At 40.9% G+C, this 24,440-nt stretch overlaps 1 protein-coding gene and 1 long non-coding RNA gene across 3 annotated transcripts in view; one reads left to right on the plus strand and one right to left on the minus strand.

Annotated features, from left to right (window-relative positions):
* The window catches only part of LOC140200233 (interleukin-1 receptor type 1-like), a 66,459-nt gene extending 45,127 nt beyond the window's left edge, over positions 1-21,332 (minus strand). The window contains exons 1-2 of one of the 2 annotated variants that reach the window (XM_072263245.1): positions 21,229-21,314; positions 17,714-17,886 (exon numbers count right to left, since the gene is read on the minus strand). In XM_072263245.1, coding sequence (XP_072119346.1) covers positions 17,714-17,748 — 35 coding nt within the window. In that variant the 5' untranslated portion in view covers positions 17,749-17,886; positions 21,229-21,314. Of the gene's footprint in view, positions 1-17,713; positions 17,887-21,228 lie in introns of both variants that reach the window. The other variant, XM_072263246.1, reaches the window with a different exon arrangement.
* LOC140200234 (uncharacterized) lies at positions 10,101-22,245 on the plus strand. Its single transcript, XR_011886579.1, has 3 exons — positions 10,101-10,314; positions 10,710-11,120; positions 21,126-22,245. It is a non-coding gene; the product is annotated as an uncharacterized lncRNA (long non-coding RNA).
* The last annotated feature ends 2,195 nt before the right edge of the window (positions 22,246-24,440 follow it).

Genomic DNA, 24,440 nt, shown 5'->3' on the forward strand with positions numbered 1-24,440 from the left:
CTCTCTTCAACCTCCTGAAATGCTCCTACGTTTGCTCTGTCAGACGATTATCAAGACAGATGGACTGGTCAATCAGAACCTCTAAGTTCTCTGCTGACTCCCCCAAGGTAAGGGCATCCTTCATTTCATCCAGGAGTCCATGGCAGTATAGCGTGGCCAAGGCCTCTCCATTCCAAACACTCTCCGGGTCCAATGTCTGGAACTTGACTGCGTAGTCGGCCGCTGACCATCTCTCCTCCCACCCCATCAGGCAGTCTGAGACTCAGCTGGCTCTGGCGGGGTGATGAAACACCTTTCTCATGGTGGCCCTGAAATCCTCCGAATCTGAGCAAATCTCTGACCTATGTTGCTCAGGACACAGTACTCCCAGAAGGCCACCTTACCATGCTCCAAAGGGAACTGGGACAGCTGGAGTTCAAATACTAACAAACATTGGACAAGGAAGCCACAGCAAGAACACTGGTCACCGTTGAACCTCTCCAGGTTTGGAAGATGGACTGGCTCCATGAAGTGACCAACAGCCTCACCTGAGTGACTTTAGATTCTTCCCTACAATAGTTGGCAAATGACGACCTGGAGCTCTTGTATCTCCAGGCTCTGTCTGGAAGTCTCGCTATGGCCGGCTGCAGCTGACGAAGGCTCTAATACCCCACTGGTTCCATGTTGGCTTAATCATACTGTGATGAGAGTCCTTGACGAGGATGGTTTGGACCCAAATGCTGGGGTATCCAAAGCAAGGTTCAAGACATGGTATCAAACTGGATCTGAGCACAAGAGAAACTCTAGATAGTATCACTAGTAGGTTTATGATTGAGCACCAAACCACAGATCAGGTGTTCCTTAAGTGTTCGATTCTTGGTGCTCAAAACATGATTACTAATTAACAGGACCATCCTGTACCTTAAAAGGGCCACATCAGCTATCTGTACTTCCAGGCATCTAAATCCCACAAGCTGGCGCAGTTGGAGGCATCTAGTAACATGTGGTGTAGAACTGCCACTCAAAGCACATTTATATAGATGGTTATGGGTTGAAGTACCTCTCCTGGACTTGAAGCACAGGCTAGTGATATCACTAGTCCCTATGATGCTGTAGCAATTAAGTTTTCATTGTAACTGTTCATACATATACTCCTGCTTATGATCATAAACCAAGAACTTGGAAATCAGCAACGTCTTTTTGGGTATTACTCTGTCAAATTGGACAATGTAGCCTTAGGATGGGGTTCATGTCAATGAGGAGTACAAGCAACCTACTTAGCAGTCATGACTGTTTCTCACATCATGCTGGATCAAACTTTAAATGTTCAGTGTCCATGCTGAGTGCATACATTACTGACGATGAACAGGGCTTCTCAAATGACAACTGCTCAGTGATCCAAGTGGTCCATTCTTCTTGAGGCTCTAATATCATCATCCAATGAGCAAGTCCAGCAAATCCAGCCACACTGTTGTCAGCGGACATGGAAGATTATGATGATTATAACTATGCAAAAATAATAACATGCAAAGTACCATAAAGAAATGCCTTAATTGAACCCAGTTCTGATTCTGTACATTAATTGCTCCTTAGCTATTGAGGGAAGAACTTGCATGGCTGGTTGAGCTGTTGTCACAGAAAATGAAGTGATGGCCTTAGGAATTATGACTCCTGGTACCTCTACACAACAGGCAGAACTGAAAGTTTTGATTGAAGCCTGTAAGCTAGCCAAAGTGAGATCAGTTAATATCTAAACGGATTCTCAATATGCTTTCAGAGTTGTTCATGATTTTGGAAATTTATGGAGACAAAGAGAATTTCAGACAGCCATGACAAACTCCAATTAAGCATGGCGAACTAGTTCAAGAACTTATGGAAGTCATACAACTACCATCAGAAGTTGTGGTATCAAAATACAGGTGTCCCCCGCTTTTCGAACATTCGCTTTATGAAACCTCACTGTTACAAAAGACCTACATTAGTAACCTGTTTTCACTAACAGAAGGTGATTTCACTGTTACGAAAAAAGCAGCGCGCGAAAAAAAATCAGCGCGTGATAAAAGGCAGCGCGCACCCCCAGCAGCCGCTCTCCCCTGGATTCGGAACGGCTTTCTCGCCGGCATTGCTTAAACACATGCCCGTGAGCAGCTGTTTGCAAGATGAGTTCTAAGGTATCGGAAAAGCCTGAAAGAGCTCGTAAGGGTGTTACACTTAGCATAAAACTAGACATAATTAAGCATTTTGGTCGTGGTGAACGAAGTAAGGACTAAGTGAGTTTGGCTTGTGGAAGCTGATGAAGATGATGTTGAAGAGGTTTTGGCATCCCATGACCAAGAACTGATAGATGAAGAGCTGATGCAATTGGAAGAGGAAAGGATAACAATCAAAACCAAATGAGTAATGATAAAGTACGACTTTAATTTTGAAAGGGTATGTAGGTTCAGGGGATATTTGCAGGATGGTTTGAGTGCTTACAAAGAACTATATGATAGAAAAAACACGCAAGGCTCAGCAGTCAAGCAAGCCTTCCACATCAGCCACAGCAATGAAGAACCTCGACCTTCGACATCAAGGCGGGCAGAGATAGAAGAAGATGAGCTGCCTGCTCTAATGGAAACAGACAACGATGAGATGATACCCCAGTGTCCCACCACCCCAACCCCCAGGCGGCACCTAATCAATTAGCTTGTTTATTTCAGCTTTTTTCTTAAAGATGTGCTGTGTGTCTCCCGGCTACCACTGGACCCCTGCATGCTTTGCGGCAATGTATCGAGTTGCTGCCCGGAGGGTGGGGGCCACTGCACCACCCAAACTCCGACGACCCAGCCTAACACACCATCATCAGTGTGCTCGACGCTGTCCCAATTCCGGTAAGTAATACTACACTGTACATACATTATTTCTACTTCATATCAGCTGTGTATTTTTACGTGTTATTTGGTATGATTTGGCAGCTTCATAGCTTAAAGGTCACTGGAGAGTGCTTGCGCTGTGATTTTGCCGAAGGCGCTTGCGTGAGATTTTCGCTACAGAGAACAGTTCAGGCAATGATTGACGAGAAGTATTTCTACTTTATATAAGCTGTGAATTTATCATATCATTCCTGCTTTTACTATATGTTACTGTTATTTTAGGTTTTATGTGTTACTTGGCATGATTTGGTAGGTTATTTTTGGGTCTGCGAACATTCACAAAATTTTCCCATATAGATAAATGGTAATTGCTTCTAGCTTTACGACATTCCAGCTTACGAACCATTTCATAGGAACGCTCTACCTTCGGATGGCGGGGGAAACCTATATAAAGGTCACTCTAAAATGATCACAATGGAAAGCTGTGGAAATGCATTTGCAAACAAAACTGTAAAAAGGGCAGTGATAAAAGGAATAAAGAAAATCAAAGAAACAGAAGAAAACACAATAATTGAAACTATGGAAACCAAGTTAAACACTGTGTCACAGCAGAACATGTAGGGTATTCAAGAAATGCAAGATTGTGCTCAAATGAGGAAAAGTGGTACTGGATGGAGGTTGGTGGGTTATTAAATGACGATGGAGCATGGAGATATGGCACTAATCATAGACCGGTAGCCCCAGCTAAGTTGCTTCATTATTTGGCACAGCAGATACACACCTTAGGACATATTGAAGTGCAAAAGATAGTTGCCAGATTCTCCCAATTGTGGTGGAATCCAAAGTTCAGGATGCAAGCTCGACAACCAGTTGAGAGGTGCGTGACACGCTCGAAAACTAACCCCGGATCAATAGAGAAGCTACATCAACAAAGTACTCCTGCCTCGTCTGGTCCGGTTTTACATCTACAAGTGGACTACATTACTTTAGCAAAGTGCCAAAGATATTCAGATGTCTTAGTAATAGTGGACCAATTTTCAAGATCCACCTACAGCTCCTACACATCCTCTCTCACTACCATTCGGGTACACCTACCCCTACGCCTCCTCCCTCACTACCATTCAAGGCCCCAAACAGTCCTTCCAAGTGAGGCAACACTTCATCTGTAAGTCTGTTGGGGTCAGATACTGTGTCCGGTGCTCCTGGTGTAGCCTCCTGTATATCAATGAGACCCAGCGTAGATTGGGAAACCGATTCACCGAGCACCTATGCTCCATCTGCCAGAAAAAGTGGGATCACCCAGTGGCCACACATCTTAATTGCACCTCCCATTCTGATTTCAGTATGTCTATCCATGGCTTCCTCCACTGTCATGATGAGGCCATACTTAGGTTGGAGGAACAACACCTTATATTCCATCTGGGTAGACTTCAACCTGATTGCACGAACATCAATTTCTCAAACTTCCGGTAGTGCTCCCTCCCTCTCCTTCACCATTCTCATCCCTTTTTCCCTCTCACCTTATCTCCTTGCCTGCCCATCGCCTCCCTCTTGTGCTCCTTCCCCCTTTTCTTTCTTCCATGGGCTTCTGTCCTCTTCTATCAGACTCCACCTTCCCCAGCCCTGTATCTCTTCTACCAATCAACATCTCAGCCCTTTACTTCATTCCTCCCCCTTCAGGTTTCACCTATAACCTTGTGTTTCTCTCTCCCCTCCCACCACCTCTTAAACCTACTCCTCAGCTTTTTTCCTCCAGTCCTGCCGAAGGGTCTCAGCCCGAAATGTCAACTGTACTCTTTTCTATAGATGCTGCCTGGCCTGCTGAGTTCCTCTAGCGTTTTGTGTGTGTTGCTTGGATTTCCAGCATCTGCAGATTTTCTCTTGTTTGTGATTTTTCAGAGACGCTATCTTTTTGTCTTCGCCCTCTTTGATTTTCATTGGTTTGCTTCTTAGTTCTTCACTTGGTCTTGCTTAGTATTTGTATGTGTGCTAAAAACTTCAAAATAAACGATCATTAAGAATTAAACTCCTCACCATTCTTGACCCCAAAAAGAACCCCAAGGATCAGAAAAATAACAGAGATCCTACACCCTATACTCTACATACCTTAGCTGAGGGAAACATCCTCCTTCTACCTCCTTGTTGAGACCTCTAAGAACAGTGCAAATTTTAGCAAGGTTACTCACCATTCATCTAGAGAATAGAGACTTAACCTACTCAATCTGTCGTCCTATTACCGACACACCATCGCAGGAAACTCGGTGTGGCTATAGCCTCCAGAAAGATAAAGACTATGGTATGGATGTGCACTAAATTATTGCATTCTTCAAAGTTGTGGCTTACAATGTGCTTCCACCACACGCAAAACCTTAAGCCATATTGAACCGTTGAAACAGTGTAATGAAACTATTAAACACTTTTCAATGTGTGTGAGATAAGAAGCCACCAAGTAGAATACCTCTTGCACAGTATCTTAGCAAAGGCAATACCACAGTTGATGGTAAAAGATCACACTGAAAAACTGCATTTGTACAGCACATTTAATAATGGAAAAAAATCTCAGTATCTGCATTACAACGGACATGTATAATCTTTAATCAGTAATAAGTAAGGAAACAGCTTTATTACTAATTAATGACTATTCTCCTAGCTTAGTCTTCAAAACAAAATGTTATCCTCCTTGCTACCAGAAGAAAGAACTTGGACACAGTTCAATTTTCAATTAACAGAACTATAGCATAAAATAGGGTACTATAGTTTTCAACGGATTTGAAAGAATCAGTCAATTATTAACACAACAATAGCTGGATAGTTGCAAGAATTTACTCTCGTACTTTCATAAAATTTGATATACCGAAGCATTCATCACACTCAGTCTTACAGGACTCTAAACAATAAATCACTAAGATTTGAAAATATTCTCATTTTTACCGTTGATTTGCAAGGAATTCAAGTCTGTGGAGGGTATGACTCTGAATTTTGTTCTAATTGGTAGTGAAAAGATTAAAAATAGACCAGACACAAGCTTGGTAACAAATTCTGTGGTAACAGGGCAAGATCATAAAAACGAATTACTTCTTTTGCACCTCTTCATTTCCATTCTGCTTTCCAGTCACTATACAAGCTTTCAAAAATGTAGGTCATTTGTAATATCAGTTAAGCAATGGAACATAAGAATACAAGTAGGTCATTTGGCTCCTTGAGCCTGTTTCCCCCCGCCTGGCTGATCTGTAACCATACAAGTTCAAGTTTAGTTGGCGTTTAACTATACACTTGTATACAACTAAGCAAAACAGTATTCCTCCAGGCCAAGGTACAAAACAAAGGTTAAAAGGTTCAAGCATTTATTTATCGTCAAAGTATATAACTCTGAAATTCATCAGTTCCAAGGGTAGCCACAAAACCAAGAAAGAAAAGAAATGCACGATCATCAATTCCCAAATCCCACCTCCCTGAAAAAAAATACAAACAAAAATGGAACAGGCACATCAAACCCAATTCCCTCCTTCCACACAAAAAAAACAACAAAACGGATCAAGCACATCGACCCCCAAATCCCCCTGCCAAAAAAACTGAGAAGATCATGAAATACACAGAATATAAAAACTAAAAGATTGAAAAAGAAGATTCTGTAGTCCAAAGTCCACATCCAAAATGCAGAAAAAAACGTGGGCAACACTCTCCAGGTGCAGCAGCAGGCCCTCCTCTCTACAGTATAGAGAAACTGATCAAAAGGCAGGCAGCCGGCGCCCACCCTCTGCACTCGCTTCGACGTCTCAATATCCCTCACCACTTTAATTGGCAAACAATGGGAGATTTAATTGGTGAAATGGAGTCAAACATCAGCTTGCACCCCCCCCCCCCCCCCACCAGCAGCCTGCCCACCGCAAGGTTCTGGCACACTGCCTCTGCCTCCCGGAATTCTCTCAGAGACTGCACAGCGCTAAGGCACCCTAACGATCTCCAAACAGCAAAACACAGGCTCCAACAGTTCCAGAATCACATCAAGATAAGAAATAAAGGTAAAAGACATAAAAGAAGTGAAAAAGATGGTTTCATGATCTATCCAGAAGATGTCAACCAAGGGAGTGATTTATGCAGGCACCATCTTGACCAGGTCTCTATTTTTCATAACACAGTACATACAATCACACACAGCACATAATTAGTCACAATAGCACATACAGTCACAAAATAATATTAGCAGAAATCGCTAAGTACCATGGCCTGAAGATTGATAGAGCATAAGATGTTCTCCTGGAGCCAGTTTCCTGCCACAACAAGTATGCAGCAGTTTCTCATCTCACACTCACTCAGCCATAGACATGGGAAGCCCAGCCGAGCAAATACTGGAGAGCAGCACCTAAGGGACAGCAAGCCTGCAGGGGGTAACCCCCAACCCAGCATGGATTCTAGCACACCTGCAATGCTCTGTTTTCTCCCACTCTACCTCAAGCACCTCCTCTCCTGGATGGGTGTAACAGGTGACTCTATGACACGAGAAGCTGGTTAGCAAAATAACCGAGGCCACGTATCTCCCCCAGTCTGTGGTCTCACCAATGAACCAGACTTGCAGTATTCTATATTATCAACTTTAGGATCTTGCAATCACAAAACTGCCTTTATCTGCCCTATTTCATAGCACAGTTCCTTAGCTTAACAAAAATCTAACAATAAGACATACAAAATTAATGACTAAAGCATAAATAGCCCTGTAGAGCTGTTCCAAAAGTCTATCATCCTTCGTGTGCAGAGATGTTTCTTAACCTATTCCTGAAGGACAAGACTCTTGTTTTTATGTTATGGCTTATCATCCAGATGCTCTATCCAGCAGAAATAGATCTTCCCATTTGCTTTAAATTCTTCTAAATACAGTGGATTCTGGCTAACTGGAACATATCAGGACCAGTACATCCTGGACCAATTAAGCAGCTGCTCCAATTAGCCAACGTTTCATGGAAATAGTTAAAAAGGTATAAAAAGACAAGGTACCATTTATTTCAGTAACAAATTATGTATTTAAATGAAATGCAGAACAAATTAGAACATTATCAATATTACAATAGTATTGTAAAACTGTGCATTGGTTCCTAATATTTATCGACAGAGGAATTCATTTAGTGTACGATGCCATGTGACTGTAAATGAACACCATCAGTGCGGACACCTAGTGTAGATAATGGACTGCCTTCACACAATGCTTTTGAAAATTGCATCTTCCAAATCTTCATTTTCATTGTAACACTGAAGATAATTGTTGACACCTTCAAATCTTTTGTAGTTCCTAACTTGTCGAAGTAGTGAAATAATTTCATTTTCACTCCCAGCCATTTCTGGCATCTCCAAGCCTGAATGCTTGAAATGGCAGTGAGTAAAACAGTTCAGAATTATCTTACTGCTTATATCTAACCAACTATCAGTGATAAAAATCATTGTTTTTTGAACATAATCACACACAACTGATATTACTTAAAACTACTCTAAGCATGGTGTAGTTTCTATTTGCCACACAAGTGCACGTGACTGACACTAGCTAGAAACTGTTCAACAACAGACTCCTGTCCCAATTAAGTAGCATAGTGTCCCAAATAAACAAAGGGAATCCCAGCTATTTTCTCAATTAGTTTTTGTTCTTTGAGTTGTCCCAAATAAGTAGCTGTCCTGATTAAATGATGGCCCAATTAACTGGAATTGACTGTTTCTTAAAAAAACTGAATCCATACTCAACCTACCAAGTTCTGGAGAGCAAAACTTGAATTTGCATATTAATTCATCATAAATTTAAATATTTCATGTTAAGATTAAATCAAATTTCCAAAATAAAAAATATCATAAATTAGAAATAACATTTGTAAGTTCTGAATCATTGTCAATATTAGTTTCTGTAAATGTTACAATTCTGATAACACATTCCACACTCTTCTTAGTACCAAGATTTGATACTAAATTTAGTACATTGATTTTGATATCCTTGTACCTTTATTTAAATGCACTATTTTTACAGTGCTTGTAATTTATTGTTTGTTTTCATATAGAATATCAGAACAGAAGTAGGTTGTCCAACCTCAAAACTAATTCTGTCATTCAGTAAAACTGTGTCTGAACCAGTTCTAAAGACTCACCCCACATTCGTTAGTAACTTTGGTTGATGGATTTCTGTCAGTCTTAGACTTAACATTAACAAACATCTAACATAAATACACACTTATAAAATGAGTTCTAAATGTCCAAATTTATGAGTAGCCTATTAGAGGGCTGTAAAAATATGTTGATGATTGGGGTGGGGGACAGCTTGAATTACATACCACATTTCAAGTTTCAGCAGCTAGATTGGAAGCAAAGCTTTTTGTGTGATCAATAGATGAACTGACCAATAACACAAAAATTAAATTTGAAAACTAAAAATGTTGAGGTGTAAAGTGGAAAATTTATATTGCACTAATAATTTGCATTTAATTGCACTTATAAAACTTTATCTGTTGTAAAGTCAATGACAGGATTGTTTTGACATAGACTGAAATGACAATTCAGTCTTCTGGATGGTTGAATCTAAAACTAATTTCAAACAAATCATAAGTAATAATCCTATACTACTGCTTAGTCACCAAATGAATTCTAAGGCATTATAAATTCCAGCACCTGTGCCATTTAAACATGGCTAGATATGTGTGTGTCTCGTTATTATGTGAATGACATAAACAATTTTTCACTTGAGTGGCCACCAGTATTGATTTGGTTTGCCAGTATAGCCCTCCACCTATGAACATTGTGCAACTACTGTCAACCATCATCATACCTACACACTTCTGTTTACTGCAAGACAAAGCAAAAGTCTGGACCGAACGATCGTGTACTTACAGCTCATGTTTCCAAATCAATGGATCTCCATTGGAGGAATCTGAAATGGAGCCACTCATGCAAACGTGGTTACTCACAGCTTTCCTGTTAAATAACTACCACATTATGCAATTATGCAGACTAAGCACGAGAACTCCTCCAGCATATCTGATCTCCCTTAGTTTATTACCTATATGGTTTTTTTCCTAACATGGACACAGTTACTGATTCACATTTAGTGAGCTAAATTTTATAATGTTTCCTTTATCAAGCTTGCATGATGTATAGGTTTTTGAGCCAAAACAAACATGGACTTCCTTTCCCCCAGCACTGAGTTTTCTCATTCTCCAAAGATCAATTTTAAACAGATTGCATCATAGACAAAGTACACTCTATCCTCGTTATATGCGTCTTCAGACTATGCGGATTCAGAGTTATGTGAGGACCTATTTCTACCAACGTCTCATTATATGCGTCCAAAACGCACAGATATGTGAGCAGCACTGCCTTCCCGCCAATACAAGTCACGTGCGCACACCTCACAGTCTCACTGTTGGGACGAGAAGCACTGCTTTCCCGCCATTACAAGTCAGGCGCGCGAGCCTCACAATTTCATTCCCGCCACTCTCACATTGGTTTTGGCAAGGTGTGGATGCGCGATCTTAAACTTTTGTCGGTTTTAGCTACGGTGCAGTGATTTTGTGCTTGAAATATTTAACTATGCCTCCTAAGCGTCCGATGTCATGTCCTGCGCCATCAGCCGAGCGGCAGAGAACCATTTTAACACTTGAAAGAAAGTTGGAAATTATAAACAGCGCGGCATCAGCTGAAAGTAACACAGCTCTGGGACGCTACTGCTGGGAATAGAATCTTGCCTTTAAAGTTCTTTTGTTGCATGACAATGCGCCAGCACGTCCTAAACATTTGGACAGCATTCATCCTAACATAACAGTGCGTTTCCCACCGCCTAACACAACATCACTGATTCAACCACTCAACTGGTGTGATCCACATTCAAGGCGTACGTATTTTTTTTTACAGCAAACTATCTCTCAGATGCTGCAAGCAACAGACGATTTTGAAAATCCCGGGAGTTTACCAACGGTGAGGGAATGGTGGAAGTCGGAACACTTGGCACAAATGGCAATGGACATGAACCCAAGTTTAGAATGCAGTCAGCATTTCAGTCGTTCCCTGCCGTCAACCCTTCTTCCCTACATGAAAATTTATGCTGAGAAACAAAATGCTGCCAAGCAAACAACCCTCACCACTTTATGCAAATAGCAGTAATCTTCTGCTGCCAGCAGTTCTAAGAGTTCTGTGAGTCTTCCTTCACCCCTTGTTGTGCTTGATAGTAAACTGACGACCACAACCATCCACCTTATCCGTGTAAAGCTGCCCAACACCACAACAACCACTCATCTCCCGGAGTGAACAAATCTGCCACTGTTGGTGAGTACTGTACACCAGAGGATGTTAACTTTCTATGATTTATTACATTGAATATTACCTTAAATTGATTAAATATAATACAAATGTTGTCTTGTAGTACAGCTTTTGTGTCATATTGGTATAAAAATGTGAATAAATTACAGATAAAACATTTTTAGGAAGCCCTCTGGAATGCATCCCTATTTTCTCCATTTAAATAATTATTCACATTATGTGATTTCACATTATGTGTCAACTTCGAGGAACGTATCCCTCACATATAACGAGGATAGGGTGTATAAGAGCAAAGTATGTGCTCGGTCTCTAGCGGGTAAGAGTATGCAACCTATCTGCTATGTTAATGTTGTGGTATCCTATTGAACGAAATACTTCCTTCAATGAAAGAATGCTACAGAATTGTGGAAAAATGGAAAAATAAAGACGCCTTCCCATCTTGGTATTTAACATTTTGCTGTAGCATTTCAACTATGGATATCAGTGGGAAACTGTGTACAAATACACTGGATTCTGCTTAATTGGGACACATCAGGACTGGTACATTTTGACCCAATTAAGCAGCTGTCCCAATTAGACAAAGTTTAATGGAAATAGTTAAAATGTATATAAAAATTACTATTTAACTGAGTAACCATTGATGAATTTAAATGAAATACAGAACAAATTAGAACACTGTCAATTCTTACACAGTACTATAAAACTAATAAATAGTGACAGAGAAATTCATCTGCCCTGTTCTTTTGATTGACTGTAAATGAACAAAATCAGCGCAGACACCTAGTGCAGATAATGGTCAGCCTTCATACAATATTTTAGACAATTACATCCCCCAAATCTTAATTTTCATTGTAACATTCAAGATGATGGTTGATACCTTCATAATTCCTAACTTGTTGAAGCTGTGAAATAGTTCCATTTTCACTCACGGCCGTTTCTGGCATCTCCAAGCCTGAGTGCTTGAAACTGCAGCGAGCAAAACAGTTCTGAATGGCCTTACTGATAATTTCTCGTCAACTATCAGTGATAAAATTCATTGCTTTTTGAACATAAACACATGCAACTTGCACTTTTTAAAAATTTATCACTCTAAACACGATGTAGAGTCTTATAGCCATGCAAGTTCACATGACCAACACTATTTAGAAACTGTTCGCAACTATCTCCTTCCTCTATTAAGCTGTCTCCTTCCTCTGTTAAACAACTAATTTTTCAATTTAGTTTTTGTTCTTTAAGAGTTGTCCCAAATAAGTGACAGTCCTAATTAACTAATGGCCCAATTAACCAGAATCCACTGGATAATCAATATTGTACTGGATAAATTGGGTTTTGTATTTAAAGTATGCATTATACTCCAAAAATTAGGCAGAACAGTTGCCTCTAAAAATCTATGATTGATGTATTACAGAATGATAAGCTACTGGCTCTGGAAATGGGCTTTTTATACTGATACCCAGTTTCCCACTTAAGAATGACTACTATAAGTAAATTGAGATAACCAAATAAATCATTTAATACTCCCATTGATGTAAATTATTCAAATTAACTTGGAAAATAATTACATAAGAGCCTTTAACAAAAAACTTAAGAGTGGTACTGAAGAAAATTAATGCAAGTTGAGAAATTTTTATAGCTTGCATATTCAGTGGAATCATCCAAAATCTGGAAGTGATCAGTTGCTGACCCATCTCATTCAAGTGAATTAATTAATAAAAAATTGATTGTGATAAGTAGCTTTGGGACAACTCCTCTCTGTTTAAAATTTTATGATGTTTGTGTGGTGATTCTGCCTATATGATACTGATGCAACCAACAGAAAGTCAAACCCTTTGCAACTAGTGTAGGACCACCACAACCATCAGGCAGCTGCAACGGAAGATACCACTGCTACCAAAAGGCATCCAAAGGAGGAGCAATTTCCATTTATATATATATATATGTGGGTGCAGCACTTAAAACTATTATCTTCTTAGTGACCTGAAAGTTCTGCAATAGAGCCAGTTTGATAATTACAAAACAATTGAAATATAGAACTAATAAACTTCTATTTTCCAATGTAGTATTTACAAAAATTGAAATACTGTATATAAATTATGAACACCATTGAATAAGTGTAAAAATGTAGGAGATAAATCCTAATTACTGCCAAAAAACTACTAGCTACTATTGGCCCAAGTAAATGTTAGCAAGTACCACAATGATTACCACAAAATCTGCACCATCTGTGAGGTGGTTACCTTTCACATGATATTTTACAGAAATGATAACTATACATCTAACCATCTTGATTTTAACAGATATTTCTGATTGTACTAATGTTTTGGAAACACTTTATATAAGACAGTCATATGAAATTGAAGTGGGATTAAACTTTCATTTTTAATGTACTTTCCTTTCCCATATTTATTCTCGTGACATACACTCAATAGGCTGATGCCTTCCCATTATGCTAGTTTAAAAAACAATCCCATCAGTCCATTCCTTCATTGTTTTCCTGAAATCTATTCCATCATACATAGCCATCAACTCTACACCCAATTCTCAAACCACCCTGCCTCACTGGGGGTAACTTACAGTAGGCATTTCATCTACTAACCATCACATATTTAGCATGTGGAAGGAAACCAAACTAATATGGGGAAACCCACACGGCCACTGGAAGAATATGCAAAATGCACAACTTGTGGTCAGGACTGAACTGCAGTTTCGGTAGCTAAGGCAGCTCCTCCACCTCCTGCACCAGTATCACTTAGCATACAAGGCCACCAGCCAGGAAAAAAGCCACAGGATGCATAAATAGGAACAATTTCCTACTACATACCTAGACCATAAGATACAGTGGCATGTAAAAGTTTGGGCACCCCTGGTCAAAATTTATAAAGCTTTGAAATTTGCTTCACCTGGCCTTTCCTAACGATGACTGTGAACAAGCCATAGCCCTAACACGCTAATTAAGGTCTGAGACCTTGGTAAAAGTTATCTGAGAGCTCAAATCCCTTGGGGTGCCCAAACTTTTGCATGGTGCTCCTTTCCTTTTTTTCCACTCTAAAATTGTACAAAATGAAAATAATATACTAACCTTGCCTAAGATGTTGAAAAAATGTTTCAACTTTAACTTTATGACTTTTGAAGATCAGTTCATCTTCTACTCACTTAACTATTCACAGTAACAGAAATTTTGACCGAGGTGCTCAAACTTTTGCATGTTACTGTATGGGAGCAGAATTAAGTCATTTGGCCCATCAAGTCTGCTCCGCCATTTCACCATGGCTGATTCAATTTTCCCCTCAGTCCTATTCTCTTGCCTTCCCTCCATATCCCTTCATGCCCTGACCAATCAAGAATCTATCAACCACTGCCTTAAATATACATAAAGACTTGGCCTCCGCAGCTGCCTGTGGCAAAGAATTCCATATACTCACCACTCTCTAGCTAAAAAAAATTCCTTATCTGTATTCTAAGGCCGCGTCCTCTGGTCTTAGACTCTCCCACAGGAAACATCCTCTCCACATCCACTCTATCGAAACCTTTCACCAATCGATTAGTTTCAATGAGGTGACACCTCATTCTTCTGAACTCTAGTGAATACAGGCCCAGAGCAGTCAAACGCTCTTCATACAACAAACTATATTTATAAGAACAAGGTTCTTTTAAGTACAGTACCAGGTCGGTATTGTGCTGCTTTTATGGTCAAAGTTACAGTATATCCAAACAATTTATGTTATCAAACACCCCAAAAAGATAACACAATTTAGTTCAAGCACTATCACTCTCTTCAGCCATTATTCTGTTAAGAACTGCATACTCAGAAAGTCCAGCAAAACACAAACAGTTTAAGAATGTAAGGAAAATGACCAGGCGTAGGTCATACATGATCTGCAATTGGCATCTGTTAACTGGATTATGCTCGTCCTTCACTCAATCCAACTTTCCTGCTTAATCCCCATCTCCTCTGAGATCTTCATGTCAAAAAAAATCTATCAAGCACAAGCCTAAACTCTATCATCTCAAAACTCCATAGATTAGAGAATTCTAAAAACTCATAGCCCTTAATATCCATAAGTTCCCAAAGTGTGGACTCTATTTGGGAGAAATGCAAGAGTAAATATTAAAATTTGTAACTGTTGAATGATTAAGATGTTGAACCAGTTTTCTGTAATTTACTTGATTTAGTAAACAGATCTACCAATTTACTAAATCTAGCAATTCGGTAAATTGTAATCCCATTGAGGGAAGACAGTTTATTAAAATGGTTGGATTTTTTTTATTGTTTCCTGATAAACCCTGGATACTGATAGTAGTAGATAGGTGGAGCTCAAGACGATTCATCAATTGAAAAGGCAGTTCTCAATTTCACTCTCTCCTAGCCTTAAATCAAATTGGTGAGTCAGACAGCATCTGTGGAGTGAGATGGACAGTCAAAGTTTATATGGGAGTCTCTTTATCTGGACTCATTTGTTTTATTGCTCAAGATTCCAGCATCTGCTTCCCATGTGTCCTGAAATAGCTAGTATCCTGTTTGGGTAACAGTACAGATTAAAACCACTTCCTCTTGGCTATGTTGCTTTTTGCCTGCCCAGTCAATAGCCATGCTCCTTGCCTGCTATCCTGAATAGCAAAGAGAAACATCCCTGAAAACTGGTGATGGATTCCCCAATCTCTAATCTAGGAGGACAAAACAAGAGCTGCAAATTAACCAAGCTAGCCCATTCTACAGCTTCTGCAAAATTTTGACAGTTCTTATGACTTGTTTCAATGGCTAAAGTTTTGTTGACGCAGCAAACAAGAACATACTGGAGGAATATCAGGAAGGAAACAGTCTTGTACTTAACAGCAACAAGACCATATTGTTTCCACTTCACTTTTTAATTGCCTTAAATGTAGACTCGCAAGTGTTCTCTTATTTTCTTTAGGAATATGAGACATAAACTAAAGAACATTATTGTGTAATGTTTAATTGCGGGCCACATGACATCACAAAAAAGATTATTAACTTGTAATATCATGTCTATCTTCCCCCCTCTCCCCACCCTCTGATGCTTTGAAAGAAAATAAGGCAGAAAGAAAATTTCTCAGCCATAACACAAAGGCATACATTTGGTTTTTAATGTTGGCAGCTTGCCCATTTGGTTATATTCCAATTGCCTGTGAGAACTTCTTTCTTGTTTACTCCAAAGAAACAGAAGTTGCCATGCTTACAAATTATAATTAATGCCTGCTGCGTTCACCAGCAATTTTTATGTGTGTTGCTTATAATAAACACGCTTGCTTTTTCAGTTCATTTTTGTTCAACATTATACAAGACCACATACAAATGTGTCTTCTAGAAGGGTGTATAATCAAACAGTTATAATACTCATACGTTTATATACAGTGGATACCATCCAATAGTTGTGGAATTATGAGGAAGAATATAAAACACAGAGTTATGCTTGGATTTTAAGGTTACATTACAGAGTTAGTTATGGAAACTACTATTGTATTCCCCAGAATGTTTAGGCTTAAAGGGTCATCTGGTCAATCTTGTCAAGTTGAAGGAGCACTGACAGAATAAAGAAACTATTTTTGCTGTTTGGAGTCTCAGACCCCAGAACAGAGGCTGGAAGTCTAGTCTGCCATACATGCAAGAAAACGCTTGCTATTGAGGGAGTGCAGCATAGGTTCACGAGGTTAATTCCCAGGATAGTGGGACTGTCACATATTGAAAGATTCGAGCGACTGGGCTTGTAAACACTGGAATTTGGAAGGATGAGAGGGGATCTGATTGAAACATATACAAACATGTTCCCGATGTTGGGGGAGTCCAGAACCAGCGGCAACAGTTTAAAAATAAGGGGTAGGCCATTTAGAACGGAGTTGAGGAAAAACCTTTTCACCCAGGGAGTTGTGGATCTGTGGAATGCTCTGCCTCAGAGGGCAGTGGAGGCCAATTCTCTGGATGCTTTCAAGAAAGATTTAGATAGAGCTCTTAAAGATAGCGGAGTCAAGGGATATGGGGAGAAGGCAGGAACAGGGTACTGATTATGGATGATCAGCTATGATCATAGCGAATGGTGGTGCTGACTCAAAGGGCCGAATGGCCTACTCCTGCACCTATTGTCTATTGTCTATATAAAATCAGGGAGCTATTCCAAATTTGGAACTGTTCATCTTAAATCTGGAACTGACAAACTCCTGTTAACCCTTTGTATTAAAGTACGCAGGGAATAAACAGGCAAGACAAAGCTAAATCAGCAATATTTCCAATGAATGACAGAGGAGGCTTGATAGATTAAATGGCGTAAGTCTCTATCTGTGTTCTTATTCCAAAACTGGCAAAAAATCTTTTAAAAAGCACATTTGTCTTTCAATGTTGGAGGCCAGTAGTCCACTTGAAATCATTTTAATTTGTAGTTATATTACAACCAACATGGAAGGAGAAACTGCAGTCTTTGTCTTGCAGATTATCACTCAACACTAAACTAATCTTTTGCCGAGAAATAATCGTCCCATATTTATAATAGTGAGAGAATCATACAATATTTTATGATAAATACTCTGCTGAATCAAAGAACACATTGATACCATGGATTATAATAAACATAGTACAGCTCACCTACCTATTTCCAGCACTCAGACAAAGACTGGGCAACATAGGGTTAACATCACATTCTGCCAGGGCACAAATCTGGCCTTTACAGCCTAGTTCCCATCATATCATCAGACTTCTCCTTTTCCTTACAGTCGACGTAAAGAAAAATTCAGCAACTTCAGAGGTGTACTACAGCCATCCCTAAAGAAATGGTTTAACATTTTTGTAATTGTACAAAATATTGGTTATACTGCATTTAGAATACTGTGCACAATTCTGGTCATCATACTACAGAAAGGACATGGTATCAATAGGGAAAGCTCAGAAGAGATACAGCAGGATGTTGCCTCAGAATCCCCCATCAGGAAGGTCTCAAAGCTCTACGCTTCTTTTTGGATTCCAGACCTAATCAGTTCCCCTCTACCACCACTCTGCTCCGTCTAGCGGAATTAGTCCTTACTCTTAATAATTTCTCCTTTGGCTCCTCCCACTTCCTCCAAACTAAAGGTGTAGCTATGGGCACCCGTATGGGTCCTAGCTATGCCTGCCTTTTTGTTGTGTTTGTGGAACAATTTATGTTCCATGCCTATTCTGGTATCTGTCCCCCACTTTTCCTTCGCTACATCGACGACTGCATTGGCGCTGCTTCCTGCACGCATGCAGAACTCGTTGACTTTATTAACTTTGCCTCCAACTTTCACCCTGCCCTCAAGTTTACCTGGTCCATTTCCGACACCTCCCTCCCCTTTCTAGATCTTTCTGTCTCTGTCTCTGGAGACAGCTTATCCACTGATGTCTACTATAAGCCTACTGACTCTCACAGATATCTGAACTATTCCTCTTCTCACCCTGTCTCTTGCAAAAACGCCATCCCCTTCTCGCAATTCCTCCGTCTCTGCCGCATCTGCTCTCAGGATGAGGCTTTTCATTCTAGGACGAGGGAGATGTCTTCATTTTTTAAAGAAAGGGGCTTCCCTTCCTCCACTATCAACTCTGCTCTCCCCCATTTCACGTACATCTGCTCTCACTCCATCCTCCCGCCACCCCACTAGGAATAGGGTTCCCCTGGTCCTCACCTACCACCCCACCAGCCTCTGGGTCCAACATATTATTCTCCGTAACTTCCGCCACCTCCAACGGGATCCCACCACTAAGCACATCTTTCCCTCCCCCCCTCTCCTGCATTCCGCAGGGATCGCTCCCTACACAACTCCCTTGTCCATTCGTCTCCCCCATCCCTCCCCACTGATCTCCCTCCTGGCACTTATCCGTGTAAGCGGAACAAGTGCTACACATGCCCTTACACTTCCTCCCTTACCACCATTCAGGGCCTCAAACAGTCCTTCCAGGTGAGGCAACACTTCACCTGTGAGTCGACGGGGGTGATATACTGCGTCCGGTGCTCCCGATGTGGCCTTTTATATATTGGCGAGACCCGACGCAGACTGGGAGACCGCTTTGCTGAACATCTACGCTCTGTCCGCCAGAGAAAGCAGGATCTCCCAGTGGCCACACATTTTAATTCCACATCCCATTCCCATTCTGACATGTCTATCCACGGCCTCCTCTACTTTAAAGATGAAGCCACACTCAGGTTGGAGGAACAACACCTTATATTCCGTCTGGGTAGCCTCCAACCTGATGGCATGAACATCGACTTCTCTAACTTCCGCTAGGCCCCACCTCCCCCTCGTACCCCATCTGTTACTTATTTTTATGCACACATTCTTTCTCTCACTCTCCTTTTTCTCCCTCTGTCCCTCTGAATATACCTCTTGCCCATCCTCTGGGTCCCCCCCCCTTGTCTTTCTTCCCGGATCTCCTGTCCCATGATCCTCTCGTATCCCCTTTTGCCTATCACCTGTCCAGCTCTTGGCTCCATCCCTCCCCCTCCTGTCTTCTCCTATCATTTTGGATCTCCCCCTCCCCCTCCAACTTTCAAATCCCTTACTCACTCTTCCTTCAGTTAGTCCTGACGAAGGGTCTCGGCCTGAAACGTCAACTGTACCTCTTCCTAGAGATGCTGCCTGCCCTGCTGCGTTCACCAGCAACTTTGATGTGTGTTGCTCTCAGTGGCCACTTTATTTGAGTATGTCCTGTACCTAATAAAGCAGCCATTGAGTGTATATTTGTGGTCTCCTGCTGCTGTAGCCCATCCACTTCAAGGTTCAATATGTTGTGCATTCTGAGATGCTCTTCTGCACACCACTGTTGTGCATGGTTATTTGACTTACTGTCACCTTCCCGTCAGCTTGAACCAGTCTGCCCATTCTCCCCTGAGCTCTCTCATTAAAAAGGTGTTTTCATCCTCAGAACTACCACTCACTGGATTTTTTTTTGTATGTTTTGCACCATTCTCTGTAAACTCTAGAGACTGTTGTGCATGAAAATCCTAAGAGATCTTCAGTTTCTGAGTTACTGACACCACCCCAATAATCTGACACTAACAATCATTTCATGGTCAAAGTCACTTATATCACATTTCTTCCCCATTCAATGTTTGATCGAGGAATCTTAAAACAACACAGCTCCTTCTAAACGCAGCAGATGAACATGAACAAAATGGACATTTCTGTATGACTAGTGGTCTCTGCTGGGGTGAACAGCACTCTTGCAATAAAGATCCAGGACAATATCCTGTAATCCTGTAAGGTATGGAGCACTTACCATTTCTCAAGAGCCAAAACTCCTTGAAGGCAAAAGTAAATAATGAAATTTATCATCTCCTCCGCTTAACTTTTAGAGCCTTGGCATTTGACGAAAGGTGTCTTGGAAGATCAAAACCACTTAACCAGCACTCTCCAGACACATAGGGTTGTAGTCACTCTCACTCTCCCGCACACACTGGCAATTGGGTCAAATCAATGTAATGGAGAAGTGCCAGCTAAGCTGTGAGCCAATATTCTCCACGTCCCTGGGCATATCAAGTGTACCAGTATCATCTCAAAGCATGACCCGGGCAGAAGCGTTATGACTCACAGTTCTCACATACCTGACGCTAGATTTCAAGAGTCAAACACTTCAAACTTCATCGTGGTAATTGCTATCACATACCAAGAGTGCTCTCAACGCTTCCTTAAAAATGCAACAATCGGTTTAACTCCTAGGGATCCGTGGATACAGAGGATCTGGAATGACAGCTTTGCTTGCACTTCTCCATTACTGATGTAATTATTAGTGATCCACATTGTAGCTGAACATGAGCCGGCGTTGACCGGGACGGCACGGCCCATCTATTGTGAGCAGAAATTAACTGGAAGTAGAAGGGCGAGCACATACATAACCATATATACCTTACTGATACCACCCCGCCGGGTGACAGAACCCTGGCGGGGTTCAGACACCTCAGGACCACCGGAGTTTCTCAACTTTTAAAATATTTACAGTGAAAAGCGCCAAACTAAACTACCATTCCTGATTTTTTTTTCCTTCTCTTTCAGAAACCCCTCCCGTTCCCAATCCGTATCCTGAGACGGTGCCATTAATACCTCAACTTCCCCAGAAATTTCGGCCAATAGTTTCGAGCCCGAAATCTACACTTACCGTGCTCAGTCGGAACTGCTGCCTCTGCAAGAACTAACCAGACCCCGGCAGCCCAGGACCATCGCCGAGATGAACAGAGATTTCGAAAGTTTCTTTCCGGTACGTCAGCCACTGCGCTTTTCCTTTCGCAAGCCGGGACCAGGGATCTCGCGCTTGGTTGGCTGCGGCTTCGTGGCGCTGGAGCCCGAGCTTGTCTCCGGGTTGTCCAGTGCCACCCATTTTTCTTCAACGCAACGTGGGCTCTCCACAAACCGCAAACTTTGCCCGCGGTATTTCCGAGACTGGCATCTGCATAACTTGTGTTTTTTTCCACAATGAAGAATGGCATAACCACTCATTTTTTCCCCTTTGAAGTTTTTCCCAGTCGTAACGAAGTTACATAATGTAAGGGCATTCAGTGAAAGAAAGTTAAATAATGAAAAATATGTGTTAGGTCCTCCATATCTTATGGAAGCAAAATAAAACAGTAAAATAACAACTTAATTATTGCAAAAGGCTTTCATAACCATCTTTGGACTTAGTCATTTCAAAATTATAAGGTCTCCCTAACTATTTTCAATATTTCAGTAGTATTTTTATTCTAGATGGTTCAGATCGACAAATTGTGCAAAAAAAAACAAGATAAAAATATGTGCTGGAAGAACGTATCAAGTCAGGCAGTTTCTGTGGAGAGAAATGGTGAGTCAGTGTTTGGAGTGGAGGTCTTCCTCCAGACTAGACAATGTCTCTCCAGCAGTTTTTTAATGCTTCAGATTTTAGCATTTGGAGTTTACTGTCTCCTTCTTAGTAACAATTAGGTTTACTTATAACAAAACTTATGCACAAAAAATACCAAAACACTTTTTAAAATTTATGTTTATTTAAAGTCTACATTGGGAATTATACAGGCTATATTCAGAACTTCATACTAGTATTATGAGGTAGTTAGTTTCATCAATGTTCTGGAAAGATTATCTCAAATAACTGATGTTTCCTTTGTACTTAAAACAATTCTATATCTAGGGCTGCATAATTTTAAGTTCATTAGTCAGCACCTTTTCCACCATGGTTACTTACCATTTCTATAGTAACAGACACAAAATGACAGAAGATTTCCAGGGTCTCCATGTTCACCATTTCTGTATCCACTTTTTGTCTTTGCTTGAACTGAATATTGGATACAAAGAGACATCTGGGACAACAAACTACTGCTGGAGTAACTCAGTAGACTGAGTAGCATCAGTAGGAGGAAAGAAATTGCTGATGTTTCAGGTCGGGGCCCTGAATCAGTACTGAGAGTGAGGAGATGGCCAGCATAAAGAGGAGAAAGGGGGTGCAAAGAAGGGATATCAGGGTGATTGCTGGATTGAGAAGGTTGAGTGAGAATGGAGTTGGAAAATTGTGGCAGGTGAATGATATTTGGAGGCAGATAAAGAAAGAGGAAAAAATATGGAGCAAGGTGAAGAAAGAGTGTGGAAAAATAGAAGATGGTTGCTGGAGGTGAATAAATAGTGACACAGAGCACTACCAGAGTTGGATTCAGATGAGTAAAGAAGTGAGAATGAGGAGAGGTGAACCACAGTTGGAACCCGAAGGCTGGGTGATAGGGGAAAATCCTATGTGTCAAATGGGTGGGTGTAGTCAGGAAGGGGGAGGGGCAAAGATGGGAGAAGTGGGACAAATGGAAAAGAGGACAAAAATGGGAGGGCCAGAGGATAGGAAGGAGAGGGTGAAGGAAGAGAAAAGTGAGAGGGGTGCATATCTAAAATTGGAAAACTTAATATTCATGCCGTTGGATAGCACAGTAGACTGCCCAGGCAGCATATAAGGTGTTGCTCCTACAGTTTGCATTGGGCTTCATCCTGGCAGTAGAGAAGGCCAAGATGGACAGGTCAGTGTGGCACTGGGGAGGGGATTTTCAATGGTCTGCAACTGGATGGCCATTGTGGTCTGAACATAGGTGTTCTGTGAAACAGTCTCTGCCTGCAATTGGTTTTGCTGATGTAGAATAAGCCTTACTGGGAACAGCAAATGCAGTAGGAAAGGTTGGAGGAACTACATGTGAACCTGAGCCTCACCTGGAAGTTGATTAGGTCCTAATATAGATATTGCTGTATTATTTTGCACGTCCAGGATACACAAGGTCATACAAGTGATACACATCTCTAGCCATGCTCTAGATTCTGATTGTTCTGGTAGTGTCGTAAACTTCTTTTGATCTACCCGAAGCAAAGGCACCACGTACTATGTTTAATGTGACTTTAACTCTTTATTAGCAAGTCACCAGAGAGAATCCTCCTTAAGCAATCTCTTGGGCTGCTCCGGGGGTCTCTGGCTTCTGAAGCAAATACAGTGCTTTTTATACATATGCAGTCATGTACGTAGATACAGGTGGGTTCACCCCCTTAGTTTCTGAACAGATGAGTATTGTTTAACTTATCAGCCTTAAATTGTTCGTGTAACAGCTTAACTACCCTTATGAGGCTTACCCCTCAGAGCGTTCCACCCTTGAAACAAGCATTCGTTATAATGCTTATCTAGCAAGCGCTATGTTTCTTACAGCAGTTAATCAAACGATGGTACAAGTTGTCCTTAAGCAAGGACTAAAGTTACAGGGTCGCATACCAAGAATAATATCACCCACTCAGCTTATCTTGTGAGAAATACTTGTGCTTCTATGCTTTTTGTCAAAGTCTTAGCCGCTATGACCCTTACAAAATAGCCAGGGTCACAAGAGGCCTGCGAGATGCTAACTTCTTAACATTATATTACAGTAGGAGGTAGCATGAAGCAAGATGACCAAATTATTTCTTTTTGTGTTATAATAAGAATAAAAGAGCATCATGAACACAATATTAATTTAATGATCTGTTTACACAGAATCCTGGTGACTGCCATGTACACTCAGTGGCCACTTTATTAGTGAACACATGTTCTTTAATTCAAATATCTAATCAACTAATCATGTGGTAGCAACTCATTGCATAAAAACATGCTGATGTGGCTGACAGGCTCAGTTATCTTTCACACCAAACATCAGATGATGAAGGAATGTGATCTAAGTGACTTTGACTATGGAAATGACTGTTGGTGCCAGCCAGGGTGGTTTGAGTAATCAAGAAGCTGCTGATCTCCGGGGATTTTCACACACGACAGTCTCTAGTGTTTACAGAGCATAGTACAAAAAGCAAAGAAAGAAAATATGCAGTGAGTGACAGTTCTGTGGACGAAAT

This window comes from Mobula birostris, chromosome 7 (assembly GCF_030028105.1).
Source record: "Mobula birostris isolate sMobBir1 chromosome 7, sMobBir1.hap1, whole genome shotgun sequence".
Taxonomy (NCBI): Eukaryota; Metazoa; Chordata; class Chondrichthyes; order Myliobatiformes; family Myliobatidae; genus Mobula; species Mobula birostris.